Source organism: Strongylocentrotus purpuratus, unplaced genomic scaffold (genome assembly GCF_000002235.5).
Source record: "Strongylocentrotus purpuratus isolate Spur 01 unplaced genomic scaffold, Spur_5.0 spur5_contig_861, whole genome shotgun sequence".
Lineage (NCBI taxonomy): Eukaryota > Metazoa > Echinodermata > Echinoidea > Camarodonta > Strongylocentrotidae > Strongylocentrotus > Strongylocentrotus purpuratus.
The window spans coordinates 2866087-2879386 of record NW_022145570.1 but is presented as its reverse complement, the minus strand read 5'-3'; the positions used below and the strand labels follow the sequence as shown (position 1 = coordinate 2879386).

General features: G+C 36.5%; 1 protein-coding gene across 1 annotated transcript; it reads right to left on the bottom strand.

Annotated features, from left to right (window-relative positions):
* Positions 1-6026: 6026 nt before the first annotated feature.
* On the bottom strand, positions 6027-12296 carry LOC115919078. Its single transcript, XM_030999208.1, has 6 exons — positions 12238-12296; positions 10777-10827; positions 9654-10532; positions 8930-9048; positions 8288-8398; positions 6027-7134 (listed from the first exon to the last, which is right to left on the bottom strand). Exons 2-6 carry the CDS (start codon positions 10796-10798, stop codon positions 6859-6861), a joined length of 1407 nt encoding a protein of 468 aa, XP_030855068.1. The 5' UTR covers positions 10799-10827; positions 12238-12296; the 3' UTR covers positions 6027-6858.
* Positions 12297-13300: the final 1004 nt, after the last annotated feature.

The window sequence follows — 13300 nt, the reverse complement described above, 5'->3', positions numbered from 1 at the left end:
GTACAAAAGTCTTGTCTGTTGGTGGCCACGATGCAGAGAGTACTTAGAGTTGGACATGGTAGCTCCATGCTCCAATGTATGCATATGCAGATACTTGTATAAATGGATCGAAAAATTAATACCTGGGTCCTTCCTAGGGGTGGATTGTAGCAGTGTAACATGTAAAGTCAAAGTACGACAATGGTTTATCCTTGTATATATACACATTACACCATCTCGGAATCTTTGCTCAGCAGCCGACGCATGTAAACTTATCATTCCCAAATCTAGACTCTCAACAGCTGAAAAACGTTTTGCAGTAGCTGCATTAAAGACTTGGAACAACATCCCTCTTTCTATAAGGGAAATTACCTGTCTTGCCACCTTCAAAAGATCCCTCAAAACTTACCCTTTTCCCCAGTGATCTATGGGATCTACTTCACGTGAGAACATTTTGTTGTCCTCTTTTCATATATATATGTATTTGTAAGCGCTATGGTACTTATTGTTTTTAGCGCTCCTAAATATTTGATATTATTATTATATTCAGTTGGGAAAGTTTGTGTTGTAATTGTTGTTATTGTCATGATGTTGATATTCAGGGTAACAAGAAAACATCCTCTATTAAATCTCAAATAACCGCAAAAAACAGATTCTGTTTCTTTCGTTACTGTGAATGTAAATGAACATTTTTGGTAAAGCTCTGTGGGTTTTTTCGGCTACAATTGTTAACCCTTGTTTTTGTTATGCTTAATATGAAAACTGTCTAAAAAGTTATGACTGTGACCGCTTTATACTGTTATATATTTTTGTTTGTCATTCAACCATTAAAAACATTACACAATGCAATATGTTTAAAACAAATATAACATCTTTTGTATATTTTTGTTCTACATATCCTAATGTCGTTTATGATGACATAAGTGTTGGTAGTGAAGATGGCTATGGTGATGGGAATGATTGTGATAATCTGATGATCGTGAAGATGATGCTCATGTTGATTGTGTGTTGAAGATGAAAATTTCACCAAACATTGCATTTGCATGGTGTACTATTATTTAGCAGAATGGTTTTTCAAGTTACAATACAAATCAAATCTCTTAATCGACATATCTCATTTTGTCGAGATATGCTGTTGATCAGATAATCTAATAGATAATGATAATTATGAGGGTGATGATGATTTTGATTGATTGATTGATTGATTGATTTAGTTTACTTAATTATTAATATGATTTCCAGGAACATAAAAATCAAACATTAACAGTGTGATACATAATGAAATATCAACAAGAACAACAACCAATAGTGGTGATAAATATTCATTTCTGTTTGCCCTCCTTATTGGTTGTTAGGCATACATATAAGATGCAAATAAAGCAGATATACCTTCAAGAACATTATGTGACAGGAACAAAACAACAAAAAAAGTCGTGATTTTTTTAAAGACTGTGTGGGGGGGGGGGGGGGGGTGGTCATCAAAGAGGAAATAATGTAATTATGCAGATAAAGATTTTGAAATGTTTTTATCAACTATTATTGATTGGTACATTACTAACAGAAATGAACATTGGGCCTACATTATTTGGGGCTTGATGGATCAGTGGCTGAACAGTGTTCAAATAATAATAATAATTATAATAATACTGAATTTATATAGCGTATTTTCCATATACATGTTCAAATGCGCTGTACAAATAACTCAGATTTTGGGTTGCAAACTGAATCTGTATGTTAATTGTACTTTTGTAGTGGCATAGGACGAGAAAGGGGGGGGGGGCACAGGCTCCCTTCTCTGCCCCCTCTAGCTTCACTGCCGTTTTTTAAAGGCATTATTCCTCAATTTCAAGTTCCGCTATACAGTATTTAAAAGCCATGGGTGTCCACAAGTTATTATAAAGCATAATGCTTGCTTTGAAGGAAAAAATAAATAAATAAGGGATAGAAAACTATCACCGTATGAGAAATTGTTTAAATTACATGTATTTTTTTAAATAAAAGAGATTAAAACTGTTTGTAGATGTGATTATTATCAATCTTGAATAATGAAAATTTCAATGCTATGAAAATGATACACATGTAACTAAAATGCAGCATGTAGTATTATTGACTGGTGTTATTTACACACATTATAAGAATAAAAGAATAGTTAATACAAAAAGTAGAAGGCATTACTTTAGAAAACTTTTGGTGGCAGTAGAGGGCGCTATAATTATTTTTTGGGGACTTTAAAAAATGAAAAAGTGAGAACATATTTTCTCTACTACTTTTAAGCTTTAGGAGGATGGGATGATCATTTTCATTAAATTTTGATATTCAAAATATAGGAAATCTTGATAATAGGGCATTTCCCTGTATTATTTGCATTTTACTGTCATTTTTATCTGGCACACATTTACCAAAATAGTGAACTAAACAATAGAAAACAAAGGCGAAATTTTCAAGTAACACGATTAGGGTTAGAGTTTTAGAGTCAAAATTGTTGTTTTTTAGGGTAATTTTTTTTGTTGAGGCTATATGATTGATATTTTCTATATAAATGAGCAATGACATTGAAGAAAACTGTAGAATTGACTGGTTCCTGTGAAACAACTTTACCATGTTATGGTCATATTTTCTGGAGAAAATGACTATGATGCCCAATAAATTCCATTGAGAAAAAATTATTTAAAAAAATATCGCTGTTTATATCAACATACAAACTGTTAAATTACTTTCATAAATATATTATCTAAGTACTAATACCAAAAGAGAACAATGTGTGATAAGATTAAGTGAAAAAAAAGTTTGATCTTTCAAGTAGAAGTAAAAACAATTTTTTACATTTGCTTCACTATGTTGGTCACATTAGGGGTTGTCTAGTATTATGTTAAAGAGGATACTTTTTCAAATTTGGAGAGGGAATAAAAGTGGATTACTGTATCATAGTAATTATTATAAGGGAATGGATTATTCCCTCTGCAAAAATTATATTCTCTTGACTTTTCAATGTCAAATCATGGTGAAAAAACCTGTGTCACAACTTTACCATTTTGTCAACCTGGTAATGGGTAAAGTTGTTGTCATTTTCCTATTCAAAGTGCATGAAAATGTCACAGTCTCATAATTGAGTGAGCAGAAAGGGGAGGGGCTCTAAATGCAAAAAGTGGACAACAACTTTACCATGAGAGACGGAGAGAGATAGAGACAGACAGAGAGACAGAGACAGAGCAAACTGAGAAGGAGAAAAAGGTGATATAGTAGAACATTTCTGGTAGAAAATGTCAGTAAATGATACACACACGCGCGCACACACGCACACACCACAGGGAAACAAATAAAAAGTGTAAAATGAATGGACACAGATTTAATATAAGAAAACGAAATATACGGGTGATAAAAAGGAAAATATAAGGAAGATCGATCAATAAAGAAAGAGAGAGAGAGAGAGAGAGAGAGAGAGAGAGAGTGAGAGAGAGAGAGAGAGATAGAGAGAGATGGGGGGGGGGGAGGGGTGAGAGAGGGAGATAGAGAGCGAGGTAATTATGAGAAAAGACAAGGCAAAATAAAGGAGAGAGGGGGAAGGAAACATGTACACTCTCATCAACGCGTGAAACAAGGACTCTATATCAAACCGGAGAGATGTCACGTCCAATAGCCTTCATCATTGTGTCCGGATACTAATTATCCCACTCCTTCTACGCCCACACAACCTTACACGGATCCATTATTTCCCTCTAGTCCCTTTTCCTCTCTCTCGCTCTCTCATACCCACATATCTTCCCTTCTCTCCCCCCCCCTCTCTCTCTCTCTCTCTTTTTCCCTTCTCTACAATCCCTTTTTCTTCCTTAGCCCTTTTTCATTATTGTTCTATCCCTGAGAAGGAAGAAAGCGAAATAAAGAGAGAGAGAGAGAGAGAGAGAGAGAGAGAAGGGGCGGGGGCGGAGGGGAAAGAGAGGGAGAAAGCGGTAAAAGTAGCGAAAAAAACAAACACGCACACGCACGCAAACATGAGACACAGAGGAAATCAAATTTAAATAAAGGAGAGAGAGAGAGAGAGAGAGAGAGAGAGAGAGTGGATAAAGATAGGAGAAGCGACAAGGTAAGGGTATAATGACAGACATTTTCATGAATCATATTGATCTCTTTTTTATTAATAATGTAAGATTTTGGATATTCAAAAACCATGGGATGACATCCTCTGTTTAATAGGACTCTGCATAGACGCGTTCATACCTACAGACACATTTCTTCGTACTGCGTTTTAACGTGAAGACAAAAGATAGTACAAGCATAAGAGAGCAAGAAGTGATAACCGCGTCAATAAACCATAGTGCCGTCGATTGCTCGGGACGACAGCCAAAACAAATCCTTAAAATCCTTCCCCAACTGCTAAAATCGTTTGAATTGAAATATGCCCCATTAGATATCCATTGTGCTAGTGTATATATCGTCATTGAATGGAACCATTTTGCATTATGTTGTTGAAATATCATTGCATTGATCCCTTACTTTGCCAGAGGCGCCAAATTCACAAACATTTACAATTTTGAGCTGAAATTCTAGCATTTTGAAATGGAGTTGTTTTGATACAGAGTGTGTTTTCCTTATATGAATACATCATTTTTATGTATCTGCTTAATCATGTCTGCCTGTCTGTCTGTCCGTTTGTCTTTTCTAATTTCTTTCTTGTTCTCTCTCCCTTTCTCTTTCTCTGTCTGTCTGTTTTTCAGACTATCTTTCTTTCTCTCTCTCTCTCTATCTCTATTTCTCTGTAACTCTCTCCTTTCTCTCTCTCGCTGTCTCTGTCTGTCTGTCCCCGTCTCTCTCTTTCTCTCCGTATTGAAATGGAGTTGTTTTTATGGATATATGCGGTTGTTCAAATTCTATCATGTTTACATGTCTCTACATCTGTCTCTATCCATGCCTCTCCCCCGCTCTCTCTCTCTCTCTCTCTCTGCCGGTTTCATTGTTTACAGGTATCTCTCTAATATGATATCTCTCCCTCGCTATTTCAACGTCTTTCTCTCTTTCTTGTTCTCTTATTTCCTCTGTATGCCTGCTTTCATACCCCCTCTCTCATCTAAATACGAACATGGTAAAAGTTCACATATGCATAACGTTTGGCGATTCCGTACCTTTAAGAAGGAGACGAAAGACAAGTTTGTTTAAACATAAACAAATAAATCAAACCATACATTTTGTTTATTCACCGAAGATGGACACAGATATACTAAGATTTAACTAAACATACTAACACAGATATCACACACTGCGATAAAACCAATGAATACATACGTTACCCCCCAAAAAAATAAAAAATAAAAATAAAATATGTACATATAAAACATATTCCGATAAACTAAGGATTGTATATTAATAGGTATACATCGTTATTCAAGGAGCTGTAGCAAGTAGACTGCAATGATATGTGTGAATAATCACTTGCTTTGATAAAGCACAGAGGAAAGCGTAACATTTTTGCATGGAGAAATTCAAATTGAACGTCAATTATACGACAAAAAGAAGATAAAGCACCATACGCATCGAGTGGGGTAACAATGTTTGCTTGATTTTACCTGACTGCTACAAAAGCATGTGTATGCTTCAAAGTAAGCAACCAGGGGACCGACGGCTTTAAGTCCTCTCCGAGGGACTTAGAAATGAGAATTAATGCCTTACCAAAGGGCACTAGCGCATCAACATGGTTTCGAACCCGGCACCTCCCGGTTCCGAGACCTCTGCTCTACTACTAAGCCACTGAGCCTTCTGATGTGTTTAATGTTTGACCCCCCCCCCAAAAAAAAAAAAAAAAAAAAAAAAAATCATAAAAAAAAAACAAAAACAAAAAAACAAAAACAATCATTGTATACATGCCAACATAACTGAAATCACAATGAATACAAACAAAATGATGAAGATAATGGTGATTGTGATGATGATATCGGTGAGGATTTTTCTTTTCACAATTAAATGAATAACTAAAGGAAAAACAGATTTTGGTAATAAAATAAAATGATCAGACTAAAACAACCACAGTTATACGACAATCTATATAGGCTATATGAATAACAGTTATAACTTTAACTACGAAACAAAACAGAAATTAGAACTAATTGACCATCTGCCCATATGATCTGACATCAGCAGGATCATTAGGGCCCTGTTTCATGAAACCTGTTATCAATAACAACTTGAAATAATTCTTATAAGCTCCTGAAATGGTTGCCTTTGATTGGCTAATAGCAAGCCTGTCATAGAAATGTGACACTTGTTATTGAAAACATGTTTTTGTTGACAGAGGGCCCAATGTATCGTCTGATAGTCTCATATACACAATGGCCACCATTTATTATATTACAAATCTTTACATGTATAACCTTGTATTTATAAATTGCACATTGACTCCTCATTTATACAAGAATAGAAACTTTATAAAAATGTTTGCTAAGGCATCCTAATATTATTCTTCTTTCTTATGAGGCAACATGATACACAAATATTTGTATGTCTTTAGGTTTAGCTGAAATGACTAATCATTACTTTCTTATAATTCAAAATATTTTACTTGAATCATCAATGGAGAAAATAGTTTTTACTTAGAACGGTGCCCATGTCTAAATAAATCACAAATAATCAGATTGACTAACCTTTAATATACACATCTGTTTGAATATTTGCTCGTTTTTCTGGTTTGTTATGGTTATTTTTTTAAAGACTTTACAGTGATTTAATTAAGTCTTCCTGAAACTTAAAAGTCTGTACTAACCCTTATTCACGTGATGCATACCAAAGACACAAACTCAATCATTGGAAATATGTAGACCTATCAGGGAAAATTTTCGACAGTATTATATTGTGGTAAAGGCTAATTTTTCTTTCTCATCGTATTTAGATATTTCAACATCTTAAATATCCAGTCATTAAAACGAAGACAAGAAACACAAGGCCACCTTGAAGCGACGCCATTTTTGATTGAGTGAATGATGTCACTGCCTTGCTGTTGACGTGCATGTTACACCTATGTTCCGAGCAGCACTGGACACAGCGGCGATGTGGCGCGTTAGACATCTCACAAGCAATGTCATCGACCTCGGTGTTGGGACAATCTTCAGCGAAACAGACCCGTGAGACATTAACGAGGTCAGTTCCAGACCCTTGGTCATACATTACAGTCTGGAAGGAGAAAAAGAAGAAATAATTGTTTCATGATGATAGTAACATTAACATGATAATTAAACAAACTTCAGTTCTCCTTTGTCGCTTCTCCGCTCAGTCGCTCCTTTGTCGCACTTGCAATTTTGCACAAAACAATAGGCACCAATTAATTGAGGGGAGAATGATCTTTGTGCAACACAAATGCGTTACAAATTGACGCATGTCCCGTCTTGACAAGCTCAATGTGGTGTTTTCGCAAGCTCAACGCAAACGAAGAATCTGCGGTTCGTGTGCAAAATCGAGAAGCTACTTTAGTAACAGCGGAGTGACTGCCGAGGTACTAAAATCCAAAACGGTTTTTTGCCAAATCTACGGGCGTTCTCAATGACGCCCCAAGTGAATCAAAAGCCAGTCAGCGAGCGTGTAATAAAGATGGTATGGGAATTTCATCAGGGGACGAAAAAGAAGGATGACGACTTTCAATACGAACAACTCTTCGTTGAGTTTTTTTCCGATTATTGTTCCTTAATTATAAAAACAACATGAATATCGATAAAACATGAATTGTTTTAAAACTGGATGATGAAATGTTGAAATATGATTTTGTGGAAGGGGTAGGGGGTGGAGAGAGAGAGAGAGAGAGAGAGAGAAAGTGAGACAAAAAGAAGAGAGAGAGAGAAGTAGTACAAATCTAAACAAATTAAGCAATTTCTTTTTCATCAAATTCGAATATCTTGTTCGATTATAAATTTTCTATTTTTAGAATCTATCAAATAAGTAAAAATTTCAACATTTTGTGGTTACAATGTCGCGCAAATATTTGTACTACATCTACATAAGATACAATGATGTATATCCTATTTATAATATATAGATTACCCTGCTGTACGAATGTGAGGTGCAGGGGCGGCGATCGCTGGATGCGAGGGGATCTTCCCCTCGGAAATTTTTTAAAAAACTGCAAAAATAAATGTATAGCTGGATGGCCCAAGAGCGCAGCGTTTAGACGAATACAAATGTCATACAAATGAAATGAAATACAAATCTCATTCGGTCACTACGCTCCCTCGCGTACTATCATTCAAAATGAACAAGTAAACGTCGCATGTCGTCCCCCCCCCCCGGTCATGAAAAGAAATCACCGCCCCTGGTCAGGTGTCATACAACTTACCCCACATATCTCATTAGGTGCGCAGGTAGCAACGGGCGATGAGTCATTCTGTATGCCATAACAATCAGACGTCTTCAATGTGGCCTGACACGAGAAACAGGAGAGCGCCATCTGCGGGTTGGACAATAAAAGGTTTAAGTAAATTATTTCAACGAGGCAAGAAATCAAATATTACAATACATGATAATTTTAAAGTTTGCTTGTTTGTCCGGCAAGGATATGAAAAGGGTTGGAAATTCATCAAGGCATTTCAGATGTGGCTTTACACCAAGTTTATTCAATCCACATGAGCAATTTGTAAACGTCTAAAAACAATGGCACTAGTTTCCAGCGCAATATTTGGTTTTATTTTTTCTCGATTTCTTCTTCTTCTTCTTTTTCTTCTTCTTTGGTTCTTTTGTTCATTATCTTCTTCTTTGGTTCTTTTGTTCATTATCTTCGTTTTCTTAATTGTTCTTTTTTCAGGGGTTTTGGAGTGAAGAGTTATACCCTGCAACACTTCTGATGAAAGCTCTCTTCCGGGAAGTAGTCGGTAGTGGAAAGCCTATATTACTGTATGAAATTGTCTTTTTGCCAAACGTATAAAAAAAACTACAACAACTGCAACGAAAATCTGTTGACATCTTTACACATCTATCTTACCACTGATGATGAATGGTGCATTGTGGGAGTATACATCATGTCTGATGACGCCATAGTTGGTTGTGGTTGTGTGGTGCGATGGATCATACCACTTGTGTTCATCATAGTCGTCATACTATCTGAAAGATACATTTAAATTCCATTTGTTAATCAACTCAATAATAACATTATCAATGATAATGACGACATAACTGAACGAAAATGAAGAATTTTTGAAATTATTCTTCTGACAAAGAAATGTGAAAAGCAGTATAGTATTAAGGAGATATGAAGTAGTAAATCTGAAAATAACTATTTTCCAGGACATGATTTTGACTCAACACTAATACACTAATTACTCGTTCAATTATGAGTATCTTCTTGCGTTAATTTTCAAACGTATTGGTACTAACAATATATAAACAATGGCATCATGGTATGGGCTAATCCACTGAGCACCTCTCTCTCTCTCCTTTGTGTTGCTCTTCGATTGGGTGGGGGGTGGGGGGGGGGGGGGTATGTGCTCCCGTACCCCTCTATCTAAGCCATTTCTTACATTAACTCAGTGGATCATTTTTTCTTTACTTTGACACACCAGGGCCCCGCAACGCAAAGCTTAGCCAATGATCGTAAGATTGATTTGTGCGATAGATTGCATTGATCACCACGTTCAAAATTCACTCCTAGGTTCATATGCTACGCTTTGTGTTACAGAACCCTGATCCATAGACAAACGTTATGTTACCGTTCATGTGTTCTTTAGGAGCCTCGGACATCATCCCTGTTGTCATATTCATGTTCATCGTTGGTGTCATCGTTGGCTTCATATCCGTTTGCGATGTATTTTCTAATCCCATGTCTGTCGTCATGTTATGCATCATCGTATTCATATCCGTCGTCATCATGTGATGTCCATCCATGGAAGTCTTTTCGGACGTAATGTGGTCATCGTTCGTGGTCGTCTCGGCTGCCGTCATCATCGTTGTCATCATTGGATTATCGTCGCTCATCATTTTCGATGTCGACATCATGTGATGATCATCGGTTGTCATCGTCATTGTCGTCATCATCTTATCGTCGTCGCTCATCATTTTCGATGTCGACATCATGTGATGATCATCGGTTGTCATCGTCATTGTCGTCATCATCTTATCGTTGTCGCTCATCATTTCCGATGTCGACATCATGTGATGATCATCGGTTGTCATCGTCATTGTCGTCCTCATCGTATCGTCGTCGCTCATCATTTGCGATGTCGACATCATGTGTTGATCATCGGTTGTCATCGTCATTGTCGTCATCATCTTATCGTCTTCGTTCATCATTTGCGATGTCGACATCATGTGTTGATCATCGGTTGTCATCGTCATTGTCGTCCTCATCGTATCGTCGTCGCTCATCATTTTCGATGTCGACATCATGTGTTGATCATCGGTTGCCGTCGTCATTGTCGTCATCATCCTATCGTTGTCGCTCATCATTTTCGATGTCGACATCATGTGTTGCTCATCGGTGGCCATCATGTCTGTCGCCATCATGTGGTCGTTGTCATCCATCATCATCGATGTTGTCATCGTGTGGTCATTACCCGTGGGCATCATATCAGTCGTTTGCATGTCATCGGCTAGATGACAAAATAAAGAAAGAAACAATGTAAGCAAACATATTATAGTATTTTGCAGTACATTCATATTTTGGCAGATAGTGGGTAGCAGGAAACGAGACTGCGTGTGGACTTTTCAAAAGTTTAGGGATTTAACTTCACACAGGTACAATAATAAAATTTGACAAAGAAAAACAAAACATCAACAGCAAAATGCACCTCTGACTGCTGAAAATGAGCGTTACGTACAAATGTGTATACTTACTCTGTTGAGCATTGCAACTCATTGGATCCAGGCAAATACAGGCTAACAGGGCTGCAAAGAGAGAGAGAGAGAGAGAGAGAGAGAGAGAGAGAGAGAGGGGGGGGGGGGGGTTGGGAGATAGAAATGATAGCGATATAGAGACGGATAAGTAAGAGAGAGAAAGAGAGAGAGAGAGAGAGAGAGAGAGAGTGAGAGGGGCAACAAATAGGGGCCAGGGGTGAGAGAGAACACATTCCCAAACAAAAAGACTGAATAAACATACTACTTCATTTGCATAATGAAACACGTGAGAGAGAAAATTAACATAATTAAACTTTCATAAGGTCTGAGCTATTATTTTGCTAATACGACGGTGCATTAATGGGTATTCCTATAACTGGCTGAAGTCGGGCGTATAGGATTGATTATTTCCAGAGCGGATAAATACATTCAACCGAAAAAAAATGATTATACCACACACTGTGTGCAATCAATGAAATGAGACAATCATCATGGTCATTACAAATCCTTGTAGCTTTTATTTTGGCTGTTATTGTATTCCACAAGGATGACTGCCTGATGTATTTTCGTCTATTCTTTTCGATAGAAAATAAATAAATGATGCACGGTCTTTTCCACAGAATATAAGAACACAACATAACAGAATCAATCTGGGTAATTACACATAGGAATATAATGATACCATTGATTTTAAGTGATAAATTTAGCCTTTTAGGACTTTTATCAGGACTTTCTTTGGGGGTAAATGATAAACTGAATGCTATTGGTCATCGTATATACTTAAAGTACCATCTTATGATAGTAGGCTATAGTTATATACGAATAGTTGCTCGAATTGAGTTCCATGCATTTGGGGTTTAGTTAGGGTTTTTGGTTTTGGTTATGGTGAGGTTTAGGGTTTGATTTGATTTTTTTAGGTTTTTGCATTTTTTTTCTCCTTCATCATACATTATTATGCAAACCCACCTTTTATCAACCCATTGGGTGGCTCAACCGATAAGGTCAGCGTACTATAATTCAGAGTAGTGGGTTCAAATCCCAGTAATTATTCCTTCCCATCTTTGCCTTTATAAAATGTGAGGCAAAGCAAAACATAACCAAAGTCTACTTGGTTGTGACCTTTTTCCAACCCGCTTTGATAACTAATAGAATGGCTTGCCTAGGTTAAAAAAAAGCCGCCCCGGCCCCCGCCAACCGTCGAAATAAGCCCCCTTGGACACTTTAGAAATACTGGGTAAATAGTATGCAGCATGGATCAACGTTTGATCACCCTAAATCAAACATTTTGATCAATATTACTACTGATTATTCTTAGTCAAATTGAACAATAAACAAAATATTCTGAAATTGGGTATAAAAAAACGCTGTATGTGATTGGACGTATTGCCATTTTGTGGGCCATTTATACTAAGTTTGTTGAACGGCGTCAGGTTATGTAGTTATGACGTTTTGTTCACTTACCAGAGATGAATACATATGCCAAGATTAAGCTGGGCGAATAGCTGCACAGCGGTGAGTGCTTCATAATGATGCCCTACAAGAATTAATCAAACAGAAGGATTAATAAGGACTGATCAAAATACAAACCTCGATTGTACTTTGTATTACTTCCAGCTGAGTTATTTTAAACACACACGTAAAATACGATGTCAACTACTTTCTAAAAATCAACCTCAGGCAATTGAAATATCCTCGTACATCACCAATGGAAACGTGCAAACATGACGATGACGTGTTACACAATCCGAATATGATTTATATGTTGATTTTTTGCAATAGTTGCAGTCGTGTTGTAATATTTTACCTAAATGCTATAATCACATCATAAGGCTGAAATGGGTAACATATCAATTTAGGGAAAAAATATTAAATAACAACATCGAAAACAACAAAAATGATGACACACTCATTTAACTATGTTATATTTTTCATTTCTAATGGATTCTGTCTAATATACTCTTTCACGAATTCTCCTTCACAAAGAAAATGTTCACAAATAAACGAATAAACAAGAAACAAGTGACGAAAGCCTCTTAAATTGCATTTGTCATATGAACGACAATTGTAATACAAATTATTCAGAATCACAACTGAAAACTAAGAATGGATCAATCAAAACAGAAAACAAAAGAAAAATACAAAGCAATTGATGTGTCTCTGTCCATTACTTTCCAATACCCCGTCGTTTTCACGAAATCTCCTTCTCAATGAAAGTGTTTTTAAATAAACTAGAAACCAAAGACGGAATTTACTAGGGTGGTAAAGTGATTATCATAATTAGGTAATTTAAACCACCACTGTCATAAAAATAATTCAGAAGCACAACTGAAAACTCAGATGAGATTCGAGAGAGTCAAAACACTGTCCGTGTATGACGTACCATGTAGGGGATTTCACACCATTAAAAAGAAAACACTCTTTAAAGTGTATATTTTAAGTCCGAGTTCTTTTTTCAATACACTCACGTCATTATCATCACGCGCGGATACTCCGCTATGTGTGCAACTTAAACGGGTGAGGCGGC

Excerpts from the sequence above, each read along its gene's own strand:
- LOC115919078 (XM_030999208.1), bottom strand. The coding sequence starts at position 10,798 with ATGAGTTGCAATGCTCAACAGA. Across the intron at positions 9,049-9,653 it reads TCCTAAAGAACACATGAACG|ATAGTATGACGACTATGATG; the intron begins GTAACATAACGT and ends TGTATCTTTCAG. Across the intron at positions 8,399-8,929 it reads TGCACCATTCATCATCAGTG|ATGGCGCTCTCCTGTTTCTC; the intron begins GTAAGATAGATG and ends TCCAACCCGCAG.